The sequence below is a fragment of the Canis lupus genome, chromosome 3, assembly GCF_011100685.1.
Source record: "Canis lupus familiaris isolate Mischka breed German Shepherd chromosome 3, alternate assembly UU_Cfam_GSD_1.0, whole genome shotgun sequence".
NCBI lineage: Eukaryota > Metazoa > Chordata > Mammalia > Carnivora > Canidae > Canis > Canis lupus.
Window position 1 is genome coordinate 31,328,369 of NC_049224.1, and position 23,191 is coordinate 31,351,559.

At 36.9% G+C, this 23,191-nt stretch overlaps 2 protein-coding genes across 10 annotated transcripts in view; both read left to right on the forward strand.

Annotated features, from left to right (window-relative positions):
* Positions 1–23,191, forward strand: part of ANKRD31 (ankyrin repeat domain 31) — a 119,181-nt gene that overhangs the window by 51,439 nt on the left and 44,551 nt on the right. For 7 of the 9 annotated variants that reach the window (XR_005356884.1, XR_005356885.1, XM_038532543.1 and 4 more), the window contains 6 exons: positions 8,034–8,181; positions 12,924–12,976; positions 13,909–15,433; positions 16,290–16,454; positions 19,954–20,091; positions 20,960–21,102. Coding sequence is in view for 7 of the 9 variants with exons in the window: in XM_038532543.1 (XP_038388471.1) it covers positions 8,034–8,181; positions 12,924–12,976; positions 13,909–15,433; positions 16,290–16,454; positions 19,954–20,091; positions 20,960–21,102 (2,172 nt within the window). In the remaining 2 variants the exon portion in view is untranslated. The remainder of the gene's footprint in view (positions 1–8,033; positions 8,182–12,923; positions 12,977–13,908; positions 15,434–16,289; positions 16,455–19,953; positions 20,092–20,959; positions 21,103–23,191) is intronic. The other 2 variants (XM_038532548.1, XM_038532549.1) reach the window with 2 other exon arrangements.
* Positions 4,859–6,353, forward strand: LOC102151236 (metallothionein-2E-like). Its single transcript, XM_038532119.1, is given in 3 exon segments — positions 4,859–4,920; positions 4,922–5,066; positions 6,342–6,353. Coding segments are annotated over 3 exon segments (219 nt in total).

A 23,191-nucleotide genomic window follows, 5' to 3' on the forward strand; every position in this document is an offset into this window, starting at 1 on the left:
CTTTAATAAGTACAGATCATGTTTTAATTATACATAGTATTTTTTTTTAACTTACACTTCTTCAAGATTTTTTCAGTGTGGTGCTTTATAGGTTTTACCAGAAAGTTTCCTGCTTGTAGTGTTACACAGTGACATCCAGTCCTGGTAGGAGGCATCCAGCTTTATGGACATTAATGTCACTTTCAGCGTCTCTTGGTCTAATGATCAGCCAGGATATATTAGCATAGATGTGCCAGTGGTTAAGGTATCAATACTGCAATGGTTAAGGTATCAAAATACTGCAGTTCCATACAAGTCAGTTAATAGTAGGTGCAGTAATAGTAATTTTAATTAAGGTGATTGATTCCAGCACATACAGTTTATTTCAGAAGTCACTTAAGCTCTGAGCTTCCCAGACATTTTTCTCATTAAGGCACCATACTACAGGACTGAAGCATTTGCTGAAAATACCTTGTTACTTGTTTTAGATACTGGAAGTTGTCTCTGGGTTCAAACTCCTAGGGTAGGAAAGGGAGATAATCAGCTGGGCTCAAGAAGTTATGTTCTACATACTTCAGAAGAAATGTCTAACAAGAAGGGCAGGAGAAGCCTACTGGGAACCACAGGCATAACAGATGGAGCGTTCCCTTCCTAATGTGAAATAGTTCTTCAGGAAAGTTTAAGCTCTTTTTCCTTTTTTGATTATGTATCACTTGCTAGTAGGTGGTCGCACATTGAAAAGAGCTCTATGGGGAGAGAGTTCTGCTTGGGGCCTAATTTAATGGCCAGAAGAATGCAGGTTTGAACCAGTGATGGTGTGAGCCCTCTCTGTCCTTTACCCCTCTTTAAAGCTGGCCTCCATTAGAGAGAAACCTCATGCCAAAGCACTTCTCCCTCTCCTCATGGCCCAGGGCTGACCTATCCTAGTCAGGAGTCTTTTCTCTGAGCACTTTACTTTGTATTCTTTTCTTTCTCAGTTCCTCTTTTGTCCTATCTGTAACTGGGCTTTAGGCAATTTCTGCTTCCCAGGCTAGAACTGGTTATCTCCTGTCTGCCCTTTGCAGATAGGTAGCGTTCTCTTACTCTCTCAGTGATGTAAGAGACTAAAGACACATGCCTCTGACTCCATGATTTCCACACTACTTATCTCACCCCCTCTTGCCAAACTGTATGTTCTTATGACTCATGTGCTTCTGGCACTGTGGCGTATCCTGACTGACTGACAAGACAGAGGTGGAGGTCTAGAGACTGGCCTTGAGAATTAAAAGCTGAAACCCAGTGAGGTGAAGTCACTGTCTTCTTTGTTCTCTTCCCCCTCTGTTTAACAGTGGGGGCCCCAAAAAGTTGCTTAACCTAGCCCAAGAGAGATTTCCAAAACTCCAGGTCAGTTCTGGACTGACTTAAGAACCAAAGTCTTAAGAATCAAAGTAGGGCAAGACATTGATCTGGATGATGGAGTAGGGATGTTGGGAGTGTCAGATGAGGATCTAGGCTAACCTTGGGGGAATCTCTTATGTAATGCAAAGATGATCAGAAGAAAGATTTAGACTCTGAGTATTGTATTGCTCCGATGCCTTAGTTGGTACAAGACTAAAGATGTCAGATAGGTAAGCCCTGGGAGCCTGATGCTGGATTCAGCACCTGGAGTGTGAGCTTCTTAAATATTTCAGAGTTGGAGGAACTTGAATATATACTGTCTTAAGGAATTGACTTTTATACTAAAAGATGAGAGATACTAAAAGATAATACCCTATTTTTTAAAAAGTGAAAAGCCATTAATATTTGCAGTAGTCTAAATCTTTAGAGACAGAAATAAGAATAAGAAGGGAAGGTAGAGAGTGGGGAATGGAGAGTAACAGGTCATGGTTAAAGGGTTTCTTTTAGGGGGATTAAAATATTCCAAAATCAGATTATGATTATAGTTACACAACTCTCTCAATATACCAAAGAACATTGAATTATATTTTTTAAATGGGTCAGTTGTATGTCATGTGACTTATATCTCAATAAAACTGTTAAAAAGAAATACATTTTTTAAATGTGGAAAAGGTGAAATTTGAGAATTATAGATGATTGGCTCATTATGATTGCTTAGAAAAATCAGGAATAAATTATTAGATACATGGGAGACATTTATATAAGAATGTAGTGGTCTTTGAGAATCTGTAGGCATTACTAAGAACAAGTCTTGTCAAATTAACATTGACTCCTTGACTTCTCTTTTATTAGGCTTACTTTGTTAATGGGTGAAGGGAATGGCATTGACAAATTGATGTAAGCTATCGTGGTTTTAACAAAGCTTTTATTTGATGAAGTGTTCTGTGGTGTATGAGTATGAGATGTTGAATTGGAGATTGGTTGACAGTGTTACTAGGGTTCACATATACTGAAAAAATATCCCTCAGACATAGTGATTATGCATTTTATGTGTATCGAGTGAACTCCATTATCTAGTTTGATTATATATTCTGTTATACCATAAAGAGCCAAACTGGGATGCCTGGGTGGCTCAGTGGTTGAGCATCTGCCTTCGGCTCAGGGCGTGATCCTGGAGTCCCTCAACAGGCTGGAACACAACTGTGTTTTGTTGTGAGAATTTTAAAGAAACCTCATACATCATAGCATTTTACTCATATTTATGAGTATTTACCTGAGCCTACATCTCTAACAGATAAGTGCTTTTTTTTTAACACCCACAATATCATCTCACTTAATAAATATTGACAGTTTCCTAATACCATACAATACCCAGTCCATATTCAGATTTCCCAGGTTATCTAAAAAATATGTTATTATTATTATTATTATTAAGATTTTACTGATTTCTTTGAGAGAGAGCGAGAGCGAGAGAGCACGAGCAGGAGCAAGGGCAGGAACCCGATATAGAGGTTGATTCCAGGACTCTGGGATCATGACCTGAGCCAAAGGCAGACACTTAACTGACTGAGCTAACCCCAAGCACCCCTAAAAGATGTGTTTTTATAGCAAGTTTTTGTTTGAATCAGTATCAATCAAGGTTCATTGTGGCTCTTAAATATATTTTAACCTATAACAGTCCTTCCTCTTTTTTGTGTTTTCTTATGTCTTCTAGAATCTGGGTCTTTGTCTTGAAGAATTTCTTAAACTCTGGATTTGGCTAATTTTTATTTTTGTGGTGTTGTATAGCTTGTTTCTTCTTATGTTTTTTTGCAAATGGATAATCTATTTAGAGACCACAGTCTGGGTGCTAGATGTGCTCATTGGTATTGGAAACTGTTGCTTTTAGGCATTTTCAGTAAAATACATATTTTTCAAGTTAGAGGATATATGAAGAAAAATAATGAGTTCATACTGATATTTCTATTTTAAATTTAATATTGTAGATTTATATTAATTTTGATTTCATATTCATCTCTTTCTCTAAGGCTCAACATTTGTTTTTGCTACATTAATTTACTTCTTTATTGTATAATATACTTAAAATATTACTATTAGCAATATTATTATTAATATTAACACTATTATTATTATTAACAATAAAACTACTAGTGAAATTTTTTGTAGTTCCCTTTTTTTTTCTTTTAAAGATTTTATTTATTCATGAGAGACACAGAGAGAGAGAGGCAGAGGAAGAGGAAGAGGCAGGCTCCCTGTGCGGCACCCGATGTGGGACTTGATCCCCAGGGACTCCAAGATCACGCTCTGAGCCAAAGGCAGATGCTCAACCACTGAGCCACTGGGGCATCCCTTGTAGTTCTTTCTGTTTTATGCATATTTCACTAGCAGAGTATAGTCAAGATACTGTCTTTTCAAGTACTCGAAAGAATTTTATTCTGAGTACTGTGATAAGCAAAATGAGTCAGAGAAAGATGAATACTTTATGATTTCACTCACATGTGGAATTTAAGAAACTAAACAAACGAACAAGGGGGAGAAACGGGGGGGAGGAACCAAGAAACAGACTCTTAGCTATAAAGAACAAAATGATGATTACCAGAAGGGGTCTGGACAAGGGGATGGGTGAAATAGGTGATGGGGTTGAAGGAGTGCTTTTGTTTTGACGATCACTGACGTATGACGTATGGGGTGACGTATGGAAGCAATGAATCACGTATTTTATACTAAAACTATTATTACCTGTGTGTTAACTAACTCAAATTTGAATAAAAACTTTCAAAAAAGAATTTTATTCTCTATCCTACTTGTTTCTAACATAAGGAAGTCAGCTGATTTTAGAGGGAAGAAAGCATTTGATTTAATAGTATGATTAAAGGTTAAAATCCATAAGCAAACTTAAAGTAAAAGTATATTTTCTTAAGGAGTCTACTATTTGATAAGCCAAAGAAATGGGGATTGTGATATCACAATTTCTTTGTCACTTCTTTGAAATGGCTCTGCTTGTTCTATTTAAGAACCTGTGGTAGCTTTAACATATGTCCACAAATTTTTTAATACTCCTCCTTTCAAAAGGTAGAGCCTGATTCTCTTCCCCAAGATTGTAGGCTGAACTGTCAGTGACTTGCTTCCAACAAATAGAACATGGCAGAGGTGACAGTACACGACTTCTGAAGCTGGATTATAAGTATCATAGCTTCTTCCTTGTTCTCTCTCTTCTCTTGCTTTTGGTTCATTATATGAGGAAAGCCAGGTGTATATGGAGGATGCCACAGTGCTCAATGGACAGGTCTACATGGCAATGAACCAAGGTCTCCGTCCCATAGCTGTGTGACCAAAGCATCTTAGGAAACACCTTCCAGCCCCAGTCAGGCTTTTACATAATTGTATCTCCAGCCATCCTCTTGACTACATCCATATAAGAAACTAATCTCTACACCTCCAGCCCACAGCAGTGTCTCCCAGCATCACTCGCTTGGGACCTCCATCCTCACCTTAGCTTGAAATGGACCCCAATGGCTCCTCCTCCACCAGGGGCTCCTGCAGATGCTCTGTCTCCTGCGGATGCAGAGTGCAAATGTATCTCCTTCAAGAAGAGCTACTGCTTCTCCTGCCCCATGGACAGTGCCAAGTGTGCCCAGGACTGTATCTGTAAGGAAGCATTAGACAAGTACAGCTGCTGTGCCTCCTGTGGAGGAAAGCCTGTTACAGATGTAAATAGACCAACATGTACAAACCTGCAAGTTTTTTTTTACTTTTTTTATCCTACCTGGACTCAGTTGCTGCATTCCTGATTCTGTAAAATATTTGAATGACAGTAATCTCATCTAGACTATTCTGGCAAAAAAATAAAAATAAAAAATGAATAAAGAATAAAGAAGACAGAGATAGAACCTGATACAAAAGCACCTGCCTGTGCTTCTCCCAAATTCCTGACCCACAGAAACTGTGGGATTATAAATATTTATTATTCTTTTGGCCACTTTGTTTGGGGGTAATTTGTTAGGTAGTAACACAGAGCTAATATAAAACCTAAATGTAGGTTTAAAATAAGAAGGAGGGGTGCCTGAATGGCATAGTTGGTTGGCCATCCAATTTTTGGTTTCAGTTCAGGTCTTGCTCTCAAGGTCATGGGATCAAACCCCACTTGGGCGCCCAGTGCAGAGTCTGCTTAAGACTTATTCCCTCTCCCTCAATGCCTCCCACTTGTGCTCATTCTCCCTCTCTCAAATAAATAAACCTTTCAAAAAAGGGGGGGAGATACTCAGCAAAAGTCATTTATTTACTGCCTTTTGGTGAGAAAAGAGCATTTCAAGTTAGAAGATAGTAAAGTAGGCTTCAGAATTCATAATATTAAGACTATAGAGGGAAATGGTAAGTGTGGATATTTGGTGAAGCAAGACTATCCATCCATTGCCTAAGTCAGGGACTGCCAAAGTAATGTATCCACTCCCTTGGAATCATCAACTCAGATTTCCAGGAAAGTGGGCCTCTAGCCCTTGCCTTTTCCCTTCTTCCAGTCCCCTTTCTCATGCTCCTTGATTCTGAGTCACTCTCATACTACATGGGTTATTATTTGACACAAAACTTCCAGAGATAAATAATATAGTCCTTTTGGCAACTCCCTTACAAAACTTCTTTCCTAAAAGAAAGCTGTGTACTCGATATTTTCTTTGCTGAACAATACGTGAAGATCTAGACATAAATTTGTTATCTTGTTATACTGGCTTATATATGAATTATAGATTTTATTATATTTATTTTATTTTCAAGTTCCCCATCTAGCATTAAATTGTCATAATAAAATAGTTTGAAAAGCATAATTGCCAAGTCTTAATAATTTTTAAAGGATCTGGCTTATATTGTCCCTTTATGGTGTTATGTTTTTCTCTCCTAGAATGCTTTGTTATTAAAAAAAAATATATATATATATTTAATTTGGAGGTATATAAAATTTACAGAAATTCACATCCTTTTTGTCATTCCAGATATTAACATGAAAATGTAGGCTCCTTTTAGTGTAGTGCTGTGTAAAGTCTGCTCCCCACATCTTCCTTGATTACATGCATTCTTTTATTAAATAATATTTATTGAATATTTACTCTAAGCTAGACACTGAGGCACTGGGAATATAAAGATGATTAAGATATATATGTAGTAGAAGCTTGGAAGCAACTTAAACATCTGTCAGTAGGATACTGGTTAAGTAAAGTAAATAAATATAAATTAATTATTGAATGTACTATTCAATAGTACATTGACTAGTAGAGTATTAACTCAGCTTCTAAAAATAACGAAGTTGATTTTATACTGATATGGTACAATCTCTAAGCTCTGTTGTTCAGGTGTGAGACATAGAGGAATGTATATAATATATGACCACTTGCATAAGAAAAAATGAGTATACATATGTATATACCTGTTGGACTAGATTGACTGTGGAAAAATTCAGAAGAAACTATAGCCAGGGCTTAGGAAAAAATTGGATGACTGGAGGACAGGGGTAGAGGAGGGGAAAATATTTCTCATATATTTTAATGAGCCTTCTGTATTTTGAACTATATTCATTAATATCCTATTCAAAAATAATTAATTTTAAAAGAAAAACATAGCCCCACCCTCAGAAACCTTAGCCTACAGGAGAGACAGATATATAAGAAATAACAATAATAATATATATTGGGCAAGGTGATAAAATATATACCTAAAAGAAGGGAGAGGTCATTTTTCTCTAGAGTAGTAATGAATGGAAGGAAGGTCAGGGCGCACTTCACGGAGGAGGTTGCTTTGAGGAGTACTAACAGATTAAGGGTTGACTGTTTTTTCCCTCACTCTGAGGAGGAGCAGCAGCAACATAGATATAGATGGAAGACATAACAATCTCCTGAAATCTGTTATATTTACTACTCCAGAACCCAGTGCTAATTCTTGGTATATCTGCTGGCTTCATTTCACCAGCACCTAAGCTATATACATTTCTGACCTGTCCTTCCTCCTTCAGTCCCTCTCTCCTTTCCTCTCCCTATCGGCCCCTTCCTCTCTTTTTCTCTCCCTCTCTCCCTTTTTTTTGTAAGAGAAGGATTTGTATATCAACAAATTATGATTCACTAGCAATTACATAAATTTTTTTATTGGGAAAAGTTGTTATAGGTAAACCCAAACTCTGTTATTAAAAAAGATATCAGAGGGGCATCTGAGTGGCTCAGTGGTTGAGTGTCTGTCTGCCTTTGGCTCAGATTGTGATTCTGGGGTCCTGGGATTCAGTCACCGTGTCAGGCTCCCTGCAGGGAGCCTGCTTCTCCCTCTGCCTGTGTCCCTGCCTCTCTCTTTCTCTGTGTCTTTCATGAATAAATAAATAAAATCTTAAAAAAAGAAGAAATATTAGGGACGCCTGGGTGGTTTAGCGGTTGAGTGTCTGCCTTCGGCTTAGGGCTTGATCTGGGATCAAGTCCCGCAATCCCAGGATAGAGACTGTCATCAGGCTCCCCATGGGAAGCCTGCTTCTCCCTCTGCCTATGTCTTTGCCTCTCTCTCTGTGTCTCTCATGAATAAATAAATAAAATATTTTTTAAAAAGTAAAAGAAATAACAGATGTTGCTTACTTAGAGTTATATGCTAGCACACATTTACAATAATGTACTTTTTCTTTGGATATGCTCACGTGAACAATCTTCCTGTAGGTGGCAGAGTTACTTCTTTTGAACGGAGCTGATCCGTTACTTAAGAGTGACAATGGAAAATGTGCTTTGGATGAGGCCAAAGATTCATGTATGAAGCGCCTCCTTGAGAAATATGTTCCTAAATATCAAAAACATTATCTTACATCAGGTAAGATTAAACTGTGTTATATTTGTTCATTATATTGATAGAGAGTTATAGAAATTGGATTTAGAATTATAGAAATTAAATTTCTTTTCCTAAGTTTTGAGAAGACCCATCCAGGGGTGTCCTTGCTCCATTCATGTAGTAAACCACATGGACTTGTTTGCAAATGCACATAATGGAAAGACGCACTTTTTCCTTCTTGTGCATTGCAAACAGTTAAGTTGAAAATTTTTTGACTGAAAAACATGATATGATGTGAATTATATTTGACTGTATCTTTTTGATAAGTATGACCAGGATTGTTTATTTCCATTTCCATTCCCTAAGAATATTTTCTTATGGCTGTATTTTTACCCTGTCATCTATTATACTGGTAAAAATTGAACTACAAAAGAACTAGATTTATAGTTGTCAATAAGAAGATTATAAGAATGATTTACATGCATGGCGCTTTCTTTATATTCCCCTTAAATTTTTTGATAAGGTCACACATTCCTCTACTCAAAACCTAGTAGTGGCTCTCCATTTAATCTAGAAGAAATGTCAGTATCCTTACAGTGGCCTATAGACCCCTGATCTATAGGGGTCTGATCTATCAGCCAGCCATCCTACCAGTTAACTTCTATCACCCTCTACCTATGGCACTCAACTCCAGTAACACTGGCCTCCTTGCTGTTCCTCCCCCACGTCCTTCAAGTCTTAGTTCAAATGTCATTTCAGGAAGGCCTAGACTATCCTATTTAAAACTGCAACCTAAAACAAAACAAAACAAAACAAAACAAAAGAAACAAAAAACCCCTGCAACCTGCCTCCTTCCCACCCTCACTGTATTAATTATCTATCCCTATGCATCAATTACCCAAAATTTAGCATCTTAAAACAACAAACATTAATTATATCTCACAATTTCTGAGGATAAGAAGTCTGGAAGCCTGGGACGTCTGGGTGGCTCAGCGGTTGAGTGCCTGCCTTCAGCTCAGGACATGATCCTGGAGCCCCGGGATCAAGTCCCGCATCAGGCTTCCTGCAAGGAGCCTACTTCTCCCTGTGCCTGTGTCTCTGCCATTCTCTCTCTGGGTCTCTCATGAATAAATAAATAAAATATTTTTAAAAAAGAAAAAAAGAAGAAGTCTGGAAGCCTTTTAACTGAGTAACCAGTTCTGGATCAGGATCTCTTACAGTTTGCAGCCAGACTATTAGTAAGGGATGGTGAGCTCAAGGCTCAGCTAAGACAGGAAAATCCACTTTCAGGCTCACTCCCATGGTTCTTGGCAGGCCTCAGCTCCCTGATGCTTGCTAACTGGAGGCTTCAGTTACTTGCTGCATGAGCTTTTTCCATAGGCCTGACGTCCTGGCAGCTGGGTCAGAAAGTGATCCAGGAGAGATAATGCACCCAAAACAGAGGGCACAAGCTTCCTATAACTCAATCTTGAAAGTGATATACAACCACTTCTACTATATTCTATTTGTTGTAAGTAAGTCACTAAGTCTGGGAAGTTCTACCTTTTGAAAGGAGGAATATCAAAAACTTTATGAATGTATTTTACAAACTGCCACACTCACTCCGGTCCCTCTTACTCTACTCTACTATTATATTTAACCTTTTACCATAGCACTTAACAGCTTGTAACACATTATATGATTTGTTAATTTTCAGTCTCTCCCCACCAGAATCTAAGCTCCATGAAGGGAAGGACCTTTATTTAGTCTGGTGATGAGTACTAAATGCCTTGTATACAGCAGGCATTCAGTAAATATTTGTTGAGTAAGTAGTGTATTAGTCCTTTTAAACCAAACAAATTCTTTACCTTCAAGAGTTATGTATGTGCTTCATTCACTTTTATTAAGCTATATTTTATTGTATTAATATTTAAAGATTTTCTTTATTTGAGAGAGAAAGAGAGCAAGAGAGAGAGAGCAAGCAGGGGGAGGGAGTGGGAGAAGCAGACTTCCTGCTGAACAGGGAGCCCAATGATGTGGGGCTTTATCCCAGGACCCCAGGATAGTGACCTAAGCTGAAGGCAGTTGCTCAACCAGCTGAGCTACTTAGGCACCCCATTAAACTGTATTTTAATAAAAATATCTCTAAAGAGGTAACTGTTTGAATGTTTGAATGCTTTTGACTAAAGAATAAGACTTGGATCAAAACACCCTGCTTTATAATAAAGAGATAAGTTCATTGCTAACTAAAGGACACCAAGAAGAAATTAATTAATGGTTCTTTTAGAACAAACGACTTCTTCCCCTGTAGCCCATTCTCATCAGAAAATAAGAGGGAGAGGGTCCTTGGGTGGCTCAGTTTGATAAGCATCTGCCTTTGACTCAGGTCATGATCCCATGGTCCTGGGATGGAGCCCTACATAGGGCTTCCTGCTCAGCAGGGAGTCTGCTTTTCCCTCTGCCTTTCACCCCTGTTTGTGATCTCTCTCTCTCTATCTCTCTGTCAAATAAATAAGTAAAATCTAAAAAGAAAAAAAATAAGAGAGACACACTATACTTTGTTGAGGCCAGGTCTATAAAAGCACATTGAGATAGATTATTCATATTTACATTCATTGAGATAGATTATTGCACTCAAATTTATATTTCAAGCTATATGAGAAATTACAGATATTCACTTGAAGGCAAAAGGATGTGTATTTTTACATTTTTGCTTTAATAATCTGCTTAATTGCTTGACTTCTCTGTTTTATGGTAGCATGCATTGTTTTGCTATTCTGAGAGTGGTTTCTCCAGCATTTTAGCCCTTTCTCCAAATCCAGAATCTCCCATTCACCAGTGCCCACTTCTGACAGATTTTTACCCAAGGAGATTTCATTCATGGAAAGGAATCCCAACCCTTTCTTCTTAGGAGTTAGTTCCCACTCTTCCCTTGTAAGGGAATTTACCAAGGTGGTATTATGCTTCATCAAGTGGTTTGAATATTTCTTAAGTTTGAACTTTCAAAATCTGTGATTAATTATCAGCCTACTTATCAGTATAAATGAAGAGGTAATTTACTTAATAATTTACTTAAATAATATCAAACAGTATTTGTTTTTAAATTTCAGTTGAAGAGTTTTTAATTCTAGGAATGATGGATAAAGAACCTTCCTCATGCAATATATATTTGGTGCTTTTCTCTCGAAAAGTATAATACATCTACTTGGTATAGGACAAGAGTTCATTCTTACTAACTTTACAGCCTGGAGTAAATTAGCCCTCTCAATTTTCTCATCTGTAAATGTGGGCTTATAGTATCTATTCTGCTACCTATATATCTGGGATTGTTACTATGAGGATGGGAGTTGATGTATATAAAATACTTCCATACAATATTTTATACATGACAGAGCTTAGGATGACAGAGTGAAAAAAGTTACAGCTACATCACCACCTCAGAATTTACATCTGTGTAGTGATTTTTTTGTTTGTTTTGTTTTGTTTTTAGTTGGTTATACTAAAGCATATAAACTCTTAAAAGAGAGAGGATAAAAGCCCTTTCTTGCTTCCAGATTCTCTTAGGAACCATGCCCAAAATGCTGGTTCCTGTAAAACATTTTTCTGCTCTTTTTAAAAAAGATTTTATTTAGTTATTTGACAGAGACAGAGAGAACTCAAGCAGAGGGAGCAGCAGGCAGATGGAGAGGGAAAAGCAGGCTACCTGCCCTGGGATCCATGGGGCTCAATCCCAGGATCTTGGGGTTATGACCTGAGCCTAGGCAGATGCTTAACCGACTGATCCATCCAGGTGTCCCCTTTTGTATCCTGTTTGTTTGTTTGTTTGTTTGTTTATTTATTTCTACTCTTTTATTTTAGAACCAAAATTAGAAGGCACACAGTCCTTTCTGCTCTTGAAAAATAATAATAACAAAATTAATAATGGAGCACTTTCTTTGTGCCAGTAACTCCTCCAAACTCTTTACATGGATTATCTTATTTAATTTTCATAACAATTCTATAAGATAAGGACTATCACTACTTTCATTTTATGGAGATGAGGTAGAGATATTAAGAAATTTACCCAGAGTGATCCAGCTGCTAAGTAAATGAGTGAGTAAAGATAGAAACTCAGGAGTAGGCTGCAGAGACTGTGCTCCCAGCTCCTTTGCTTCATTGAGGGACATTCTGTATGTCTACTCTCTCTTGTATGAGTTGAATAGGTGAATACTAGGCCTCATTATGCACATTATAATATGATTGCAGTCATGAAAACTATCCCCAAGAAACAAAATGTTCTTTATCCCAGTTATGTCCCTGTTAAAATATTTTTACATTTCTAGTTCACAATGTATTTAAAGAATTCTATATTGTTTACATATCACATCTAAGATGTCCACTCATTTATTCCTTCCCCTATTAAATAGTCATTGAATACCTCCTGTGTGTAAGGCACTGTTTCTAGGTTTTTATCTTCTGTGTCCAAATGTGTATGCAGGTAACTAATTCCACTTCTGGTATTTAAAAGAGACACTAAAGTGCTTTTCTTTTATTATCAGCCAAGGTATATTTTATTCAAACCATCTTTTTTTTCTTACTCAAGAGCAGCCTTTTCATGCCTATGTATTTCACTTTTAAGAGAATGAAGCATTCAAACTAGAACCGTATTAAGCAGACATATTAGGAAATGATAATCCAGTTATTTATGAAAGAATTTAAAAGTAAAATTTCCCTGATTTTCTCATGGCCAAGGACTGATAGGTTTTGGAAATCTAGAGTCTGACTACTGGAGGCTATTTTCTTTGATTTTCTCTTTTGGTTTACAGCTCAAAAGAACAACACTGATTCATTAGACATAGAGGAAGCAAACCAGCACAAGGTATAGCCCTATTTAGCAATAAACATGCTTATAGAATGAACCTGCTGCTTATTTTAAAGATTATCAGAATGGAAAGAAAGATGGCTAAAGCATCTATCAGAAACAGTGACTTCGCCTTTGCTTTTAAGAAATTTTGGAATAATTATATGACAATTAGGGCGTTCTGGGCTGTTAGTTTGGGAAGCAATTGAGTAAATACAGCATGTCTTGGCACACTGGTATATCAGTAGCCATTTCCTTTTTCCTCCTCTTTATGGAGCTGTGAGGTTTATCAACCATGTCGATTTCCTCTGGCCTAAGCACAGGACAGGAATCAAAGGTGTAGATCTATTCCTTCAAATTATATATGGTGGGCGGTTAGTCTTCATCTGGTACTTGGGTTGTGGTGAGTGAGAGGAAATGATGTCCCTGTTTTAATCATACCAACCCACAATGATATTTTCATGAAGATCCGTTTGGGAGCATATTGGTCTCCTTGATGTTAAATCCCTTCTTCTGCCTTACCTATAGTCTGTCATAAATACTAGATGAAAGAACTATCTAATTCTGGCTCTATCTATATAACAATTGAGAGAGGTGTGTGTTTTTCTAAAGCATTCTTGTTTGGTTACACTTAAAGCCCATAAAAATGAAGTAGATTAAATTTTTTATTATGCTTAATAGTATTAATATTGCTAAATATTGGCAAAAACAAATTAAAATGTGAGGCAGAAAATACAGATTAGTACACATAATGAGTCTAAGTCTACTACATTTGCTTTTCTCTCTTAGTCTTCTTTTTTGAAATATTAGGTTGTATATATCCCATCAGGCCCTGTGGTTAGATCAAATCATAAAATTGAGTGGAGTAGTGGTTCGATTTATCAACAATCCTGAATTGAGTATAGAATTAGAGCTGAAAATAAAGCTAACTATATGTTTTGTTTCTTTAGAAACCAAAATTCAGTTCTAAAAATCTCATTGGGTTTGTTCGTGATGAAAATTCCAACAGACAGAAGTCAGAACATGTAGAAGTTGATAAAGGAAGTAAAGAGGGTTTATTTATAAATAAAGAAGTTGTATATGAACATTACCAAAAAGATTCCAAAGACACAAAATTTGGTAAATTCAAGCATAGGCAATCAACTTTTAACGAAATACACTCTACTAGAAGACTCCGAAAGAAGGGTCTCCAGAATATCAAAGGCGTTAATACAAGTATGTCTAAAGATAAAGGAAGAAGAAACACAGGACAGAAAAGAACTCAAGTGGATGATCCAAAACAAGAAATATGCATTCCAAGAAAGGCAAGAGCTGTTTCTTCTTCCAGAAGAATAAACAGATTAGTTACTGGTCAGCCAGATACTCTCCAAGCCTTTGATGACCTTCCAGAAAAGTCACATAAACTTTTTAGCCCAGCTCTGTCAAGCCTGAAAAATGGATTAGGTAACAATATTGAGGCTTGTTTAGTTCCAAAAGAGACACATATCCAGAGCCTGGATTTATCAGATAATCAAGAAATGAAATTCTTAGGATCCACTGACCAAGAAGAAGCTGTTCTTTTCTCAAGACTTTCCTTACAGAAAGAAATCAAGTTACCACTTGTTACTACAGATCAGCAGCCTCACACTCACCAAGAACAACAGCACATTAGCCCTTATAAATCTCCTGAAAACAGTAACCCAGGTAAAAAATGTGAGAACCTTAGTAAGTGGGAAAATTCTTTCGTATCCTTTATAAAGGAAAATTTTAATAATGTTGATGATGATGATTGCTTTACCTCTGAAAAGACTGTAACATGTAAAACAGTGGTGTGTTCTACAGGTTGCAAAAGCCACTGTAATTATAAGGAGAATGTAACAACTAGAAAAGAAATGGATTTTCAACAGTTTGTCCCTTCTGAAGACCATTTTTCACAGGAAAATGAGTTAAAAGTATGCAGTCTAACCATACAACAGGAAGCTGTTAATCTTTCTGATTCAGATAATACAATAGGTCCTGAACAACGTGTTGCCATTTATGAACAATGCAAATGTAAAACTTCTTTTGATCACTCACATGGCAATTCTGAGCATACTTCCCTGGCTTGTCCACGAACATTTTCAACACAGGAAGCTTCAAAGTTGACTAGTCATGTGAAGCTATTCAAAAGGCCTCAAGATTTTAGCTCCAGAGCACCAACTCCTTTAATAGATCAAACAGATATTCATATTGTGGAAAAAGTAAATGAGAGAGAAGACCCTAAAAAGAATTGCAATGATGGAAGCCGGAAAACAAGTTCTTCAAATGGACCTTTATCCACAGTTGTTAATTCTCAAGTAATAGAAACAACTGCAGTAGAAAAAAGGAAACAAGATCTTCCAAAGAGCAAAACCATACATGATACAGTTTTTTATTCCACTGACAATATCAGTAAGGAATTGACCAACATTTCACAACTTAGACAAAAAGAAGAAAAGGAAATTTCTCATAAAGCAGGTATTAGTAGTATTGCTTGATTTGTACATATCTCCTACAGATTTACATATTTTATAGAAATTTGTAACTGAATTTATGCCAAACTGACAAGAATGAGGACATGTGGACTATATGCCAAACTGACAAGAATGAGGACATGTGGACTATAATTTGGGGATGCTGTTAGTTAAGTAATATTGTTTATTTTGAAAATAAACCATTATTATGAAAGACTGTTGCTAAATTGGTATTGACAAGTTAATAAACAGTATATCAATTTTTTTGTTTCTTTTTATTATAGCACTTATTTAGTATCAGTTAACCTAGCATTTCCATAGCAGGAAATTGTTAGCTCTATTGATTTCAGTGATTCTGTGTTCCCGTCAGAATTGCTCCAGCAAACTTTGTTATATAAAAACATTTTTTAAAGATTTTATTTTGAATCTTTTAAGATTTTATTTATTTGACAGAGAAAGAGAGAGCACAAGCAGGGGGAGTAGCAGGCAGAGGGAGAGGGAGAAGCAAGCTCCCCGAGGATCCCATTCTGGGATCAAGCATGACCCAAGCTGAAGGCAGACGCTTAACTGACTGAGCTACCAAGGCACCCCTAAAGATTTTATTTTTAAATAATCTCTCTACCCAACCAGGGCTGTAACTCAAGAGTCTCTACATGCTCTACTGACTGAGCTAGCCAGGTGCCCCTGAAAACATTTTTAAAGGCTTTTATTCCTTAAAAAATAAATAAAATAAAGTAAAATAGAATAGAATAAATCACTCCAGCTAGGAACAGAAACTTGGAATGGTTATGAGTTTTTCTAATCACGTAACCAGTGAGGAGAACTGCAGCACTGATGTTGTAAAATGTTTGTTTTTTTAGATGAGGAATTAACTAGTAATATCAATGGAGATGAAAGCACTATGAGAAATGGTGAGAAAGAAGAAAAAACAGATTCTGAAATTCACATGTCTAATATCCAAGAATGCAAAAAAGTTCAGAATTTCAGAAAAAGACAAAATTTATTGAAAGCTACCCGCAGCCAAGGTTTGTCTTTCTATACGTGTATAGATAAAAGTTGACATGATCAAGCCCAGCAGTATGCTCTACTTTAGGGAATTTCTTAACTTTCAGATTTACTGTTGTTTTTTTTCCCTCATTCAATAAGTTATAAGATTATTTCAGCTATATTTTTTCAGATGGTTTTACAATAAATATAAAGTAAACTACTTGAGAATTTTTTAGTCCTCAGATACATTCTTACCATGTTTCTGCCTGTGACTTCTAATTTGAAATGTTAGAGGAGGTAAGACAGACAGCCAGAATACTGAGTGCATGTGGTGCACCTGAATCGTGCCCGATCCCTTTGATGCTCCAATGAGCCCTTTCACTATAAGGGAAATTAAAGAGTAGCCTCTGGTTTCTTTTGTCAGATGAACGAACTGTGTGTGTTTGGCGGTATGGACAAGTTAACCATATCTCGACAGGTCTTAGAGCTAGTTCTGTGGCTAAGCCAGGCCACTTCAGGTTAAGTAGTAAGGTTTATAAAGGTTAAATGAACTGAAAAGTTTACCTATTATGTATTAGGAAGTAGGAAGACACATTCTCTGTGATCTTGAGCTTCCAGAGACTAAAAAAATAGATCACATATAAAATAACTGAAAGCTGAATATTTCTTAGTTTATTACTTTATTAATAAATATTATTAATACAATTATTAAATATATTACCAATATTTATTAATTAATGAATAAAGTTTAATGCTACTAAGAAGCACTCAGCATTAACCATGGTAAACTTTGTGAAGAAGTTTTTTGTGAAGTTAGTGTGGGTGCTGTTTGTTTCCTTTGCAGTTTCTTCTAGATTGTATTTTAAAATTTCAGTTACGTGCTAAAGAAATATATGATGACAGTTACATGGAGGAATTTTTGACTTTTTGCTCCAAAATGTTTATCATGTGCCTTCCTTCTTTGCTACAACACACCAAGAACTAGGTGAGAAGATTTGTACCATTCATAGTAACAATTATGGGAGAGATTTTTCAGTTCAAACTTGCAAAATACAGGTCTGCTGTTTTGGATATTTCATAATTTTTAAACTAATTTTTTTTCTTAAAGATTTTTATTTATTTATTCATGAGAGACACGGAGAGAGGCAGAGACACAGGCAGAGGGAGAAGCAGGCTCCTGCAGGGAGCCCGATGCAGGACTCGATCCAGGACTCCAGGATCATGCCCTGGGCCGAAGGGAGGTGCTCAGCCGCTGAGCCACCAGGGATCCTGGATATTTCATAATTTTAAAATATATTCTCTATAGATGTATATATAGTATTAAAAATATATAATAGATATGTCTTTATTCTTCTAATAAAAATTCCTGAGTACAAAGTTGTAAGAGCATTGTGATTTTGTCTGGATGTCAATGGAAGGTGGACATGAGGCTGTCAGTCTTTCCTGTGGTTGACATAACTGAAGATTCCATCTTTTAGAGAATAATTCTCTAAACTTTTTACCTCTTGACCTGAAATTATATGCCTAGTTGCTGGCATTTAGGAAATGGAGCAGGGAGCATGTTTTAAGGTTTAATACAGGGGTTCTCAAACCTAATCTTGCATCAGAATCACCTGGAAAGCTTGTTAAAACAGATTGTTGGGCTCCACCCTCAGAAAGTCTGATTCATTAGATGTACTATTAGTATATAATAGTTTCAACATTTTCAAACTTAGCAGTTTAAAACAACACACGTTTTTTATCTCATAGTTGCTGTATATCAGGTATTGGGCATGGCTTAGGCCCATCTTCTGCTCAGGATATGTCATAGGCGACAGTCAGGTTGTGGTCAAGACTAGGGTCTCATCTGAAGGCTCAACCAGGGAAGGATCCATTTTCAAGTTCATTTGGTTGGTGTCAGGATTCAATTCCTTGAGGGTTGTGGCCACCTTGTAGTCATGCTCAGTTTCTTCCTTCATGAGTTGTTCCAGTAAGTCCTCTTGGTTCATCAAAACACGCAAACTGAAGATGATAGAGCAAATTTGCTAGCAAGTAGAAAATTTTACAATCTCTTATAACGTAATCAAATAAGTGAAATACCCTCAATATTGAGGTATTCTTTTGGTTAGAAGCAAATTATTCAAGAGAGGGGATGATTCAGGCCATAATACCAGGAGATGGGGCTCGTTAGGAGTTACCTTAAAGTCTGCCTTCCACAGTAGGCTTGTGAGGTGGGCTGGAGAATTAGCATTTCTAACAAGTTTCCCAGGTCATACACTGCTAATTTGGGACTACATTTGAGGACTATTTATTAAAAATAAATACTCCTTTCTGTTGGATCACACTAATCCTCTACTTTGCCTTCTGTCTCACTCTGAAGCTTTTCTGATGTGGTTTCTACAGAAAATAAACCTTTAGTTTCCTGGCTTGGAGATGGGGACTTTGGGTAAGAGCAATGGTTGCCAGACAATTCAGCGTTGGGTGAAGGGAACTTGGGGTCCCAACTTCTCTCTATAAACTTTCAGTCAATCTCCATATTTTTACCCAGTTCCATGCGCGCTGCCGTTCACCATGCTTGATACCCCCAGGTGCTGGATACAGGGAGATCTTCTTCCTCTAATTATTTTTGCAGGAATTTGGGTTGAGGCATTTCCTCTACTTTATCAAGGCAGTTAACTCTTCTTCATTAGTGATTTTCCAGTTCCCAAAAAGTTATTGAAGTCTTTGTCCTGTGTCCTCTTCTATTTTTTTTATGGTGTTAAAAAAAATCCTTTGCTATCATTTTAGCATGGTTTGGGAAAGAAATTGAGGGGAAAACATGGTCCTTTTTTTTTTTTTTTAGATCCAGCTTAATTCTCTAAGTTGTGGTGCAAGGAAAAGATTTTTTAAAGAATCTTTGGGTAATGATGTTGTGTACTGCATGATTTATGAAAGAAAGAATGTAATGGGCCTTGGTTCATTTTTTGGTGTCTTTTGTGTTCAGAAATACACATATTGACATAGATAAGAGCTATAAAGAAGAGTTTTATAAAATCAAAGTTTGTTTTAAGAAAAATTTTATCCATTGTTAAAGGACTATTAAGAGTGAAATGAGGGTAAAATTGAAGCAAGTTTGTTTTAATCAAACTTATGATAGAGTGACTAAGCAGCTGTTAGAATGAATTCAATGTGCTTAGATGCTCTGCAATTCCTTCACAAGTTATATATATATTTTTAAAGATTTATTTATTCATGAGAGACAGACACAGAGAGAGAGAAGCAGAGACACAGGAAGAGAGGAGAAGCAGGCTCCATGAAAGGAGCCCGATGGAGGACTTGATCCCAGATCCGGGGATTACACCCTGAGCAGAAGGCAGACACTCAACTGCTGAGCCACCCAGGTGTCCCTCGCAAGTTGTATTTTAAAACAGCAATAGCAATAATGATGTTGATGTATGTTTTATATAGTGCATCCTACTTAGGATATTTTGAGGAAGTTGCTGTGTATTTTCTAAGCTCCTTTGTAATGATCAGCATTTAGCAGAAAAGTAGTCTCAGTTTTGCTTGGCAAATTTACAGAAATGAAGACAGCTGGGATCAATAAGAGGCGTGCCAGAGGGGAGAGCCGGCTTCATTTGGCTGCCAGAAGAGGAACTTTGTCTCTGGTGAAGGCTCCAATAGAATCTGGAGCAGATGTGAATCTAAAAGACAATGCAGGTTTGGATTCTTGAAATTTTCATTGTGTTTATAACTTGAACTCCCTGAAATCCACATTTCATCCACCCTACCCCAGTTTTGATCCTGGCTGTTAACTTTGAACTGTCTTAATAATATATCATTTAATTAATAGTTAAGTTCATCTTGTTTTTCACCAATTGCTAAAATAACCTCCTCTGAAATAGTTTTTAACTTACATGTGGGAGCATTCAGAGGGAGTATACATATTGGAGAGTAAGGAGAGCTTTATTTAGGTCTTTTCCTTGGAGATCTTAATACTATTCTCTCACTTTGGAGAAAATGTCAGTTTTTTTCCATTTCCCTGTTCCCTCTCTTTCTCCTCTCTTTACACTATTTGTTGTCTCTTTCCTTATTTTTATTTTCAGCCTCCATTTTTAAATTCATCTTCTAATATTTTGCTCAAGCACGAGAAAGTCATATGTGAGGTCTTAACAGAGGGAAAATCTCAAATATTGATTTCAGGCATTGTATGTCATTTTGAAGAGATATGTGACAATGCAGTGATACAGATAGGGAAGGCAGACTTGATCTTATTCTATTTTAATATCTAAGATGAAACAAATTGACATGATTTTTATTTACTCTAGTCCCATTATATTTTATGTTCTGTGAGTCTTCTATTTTGGCACTTGGATCAACCAATCTTTTTGATGAGATTGGTTTGTTTTAAAAATTGAAACATTTTAGGGCCATGGTTTTCAATATTATTTCTTGTAAATACTTAGTATATATATTTGAATCAATATAGGTACTCATTGCAATAGTGCAAATTACCTTAATAATGAAGATACTAAATGAATGTTGGTTTGTAAGCAGCAGCTTGTTTTGTTCTTTTTTCCTTTTTTAGGTTGGACACCACTTCATAAGGCATCTACTAAGAGATCTAATGATAAAATTGTAGAGTTGTTAAAAGCTGGTGCTAATGTTAATTGTGAAAAACTAGGTGGGATTCTTCCCTTACATGATGCTGTTGCCAACAATCATTTAAAGGTAAAATGCACATCAGATTGGGTTCCTATTACTTTTTCTTAGAGAAACAAGTGAAGAAAATGAAGATATTTTAAACTGAGCATTAAAGTGATTCCTCAGGATGCCTGGGTGCCTCAGTAGTTAAGCTTCTCTGCCTTCGGCTCAGGTGGGCTCAAGTCATGATCCCGGAGTCCCAGGATCAAGTCCCACATCAGGCTCCCTGCATGGAGCCTGCTTCTCCCTCTGCCTGTGTCTCTGCCTCTCTCTGTGTGTCTCTCATGAATGAATGAATGAAAAAGTAAATAAATAAATAAAATATTAAAAAAAAGAAGAAGAAGAATATCAGAAAGGGGCACCTGAGTGGCTCTACCAGTTAAATGTCTCACGCTTGATCTCAGCTCAGGTCTTGATCTCAGGGTCATGAGTTCAAGCCCTAGACTGGGCTCCATCCTGGTTATGGAGCCTACTAAAAAAAAAAATAATAATAATAGTAATACCAGATGAGTGGGCTATCATCCAGAGTTTTTTCATTTGTTTTCTCATTGTGTTTTTGATTTATATTTTGCTGATGGTGAATGATGCGGAACATTTTCTTTTTTTTATTATAAATTTTTTTTTTATTGGTGTTTGGAACATTTTCTCATGTGCTTGTTGGCCATGTGTGTCTTCTTTGGTGAAATTTCTGTTCATGTCTTTTGCCCATTTCATGATTGGATTGTTTGTTTCTTTGCTGTTGAGTTTAATAAGTTTTTCATAGGTTTTGAATACTAGCCCTTTATCTGATATGTTGTTTGCAAATATCTTCTCCCATTCTTTAGGTTGTCTTTAGTTTGGTTGACTGTTTCTTTTGCTGTGCAGAAGCTTTTTATCTTGATTAAGCCCCAATAGTTCATTTTTGCTTTTGTTTCCCTTGCCTTCATGGATGTATCTTGCAAGACATTGCTGTGGCCAAGGTCAAAAAGGCTGTTTCCTGTGTTCTCCTCTAGGATTTTGATGGATTCTTATATCACATTTAGATCTTTCATCCATTTGAGTTTATCTTCGTGTCTGGTGTAAGAGAATGATCTAGTTTCATTCTTCTGCACATGGCGGTCCAATATTCCCAGCACCATTTATTGAAGAGACTGTCCTTTTTCCAGTGGATAGTCTTTCCTGCTTTGTCAAATATTAGTTGGTCATAGAGTTGAGGGCCCATTTCTGGGTTCTCTATTCTGTCCCATTGATCAATGTGTCTGTTTTTATGCCAGTACCACACTGTCTTGATGATCACAGCTTTGTAGTACAACCTGAAATCCAGCATTGTGATGCCCCCGGCTCTGGTTTTCTTTTTCAGTATTCCCCTGGCTATGAATAGAAGGGAAGGGAGAAGAAATGGGTAGGAAATATCAGAAAGGGAGACAGAACATAAAAACTCCTAACTCTGGGAAACGAACTAGGGGTGGTGGAAGGGGAGGAGGGCGGGGAGTGGGGGTGAATGGGTGACGGGCACTGAGGGGGGCACTTGACGGGATGAGCACTGGGTGTTATTCTGTATGTTGGCAAATTGAACACCAATAAAAAATAAATTTATTATTTAAAAAAAAAAGTATTCCCTTGGCTATTCGGGGTCTTTTCTGATTCCATACAAATCTTAAGATTATTTGTTCCAAGACTCTGAAGAAAGTCATGGTATTTTGATAGGGATTGCATTAAATGTGTAAATTGCCCTTGGTAACATTGACATTTTCACAATATTACTTCTTCCAATCCATGAGCATGGAATATTTTTTAAAATATTTTATTTATTCATGAGAGACACACAGAGAGAGAGGCAGAGACACAGGCAGAAGGAGAAGCAGGCTCCATGCAGGGAGCCCAATGCGGGACTCAATCCTGGGGTCCAGGATCACGCCCTGGGCTGCAAGCGGCGCTAAACCGCTGTGCCACCGGGGCTGCCCGAGCATGGAATATTTTTCCATCACTTTGTTTCTTCCTCAATTTCTTTCAGAAGTGTTCTGTAGTTTTTAGGGTATAGATCCTTTACCTCTTTGGTTAGATTTATTCCTAGGTATCTTATGCTTTTGGGTGAAATTGTCAATGGGATTTGCTCCTTTATTTCTCTTTCTTCAGT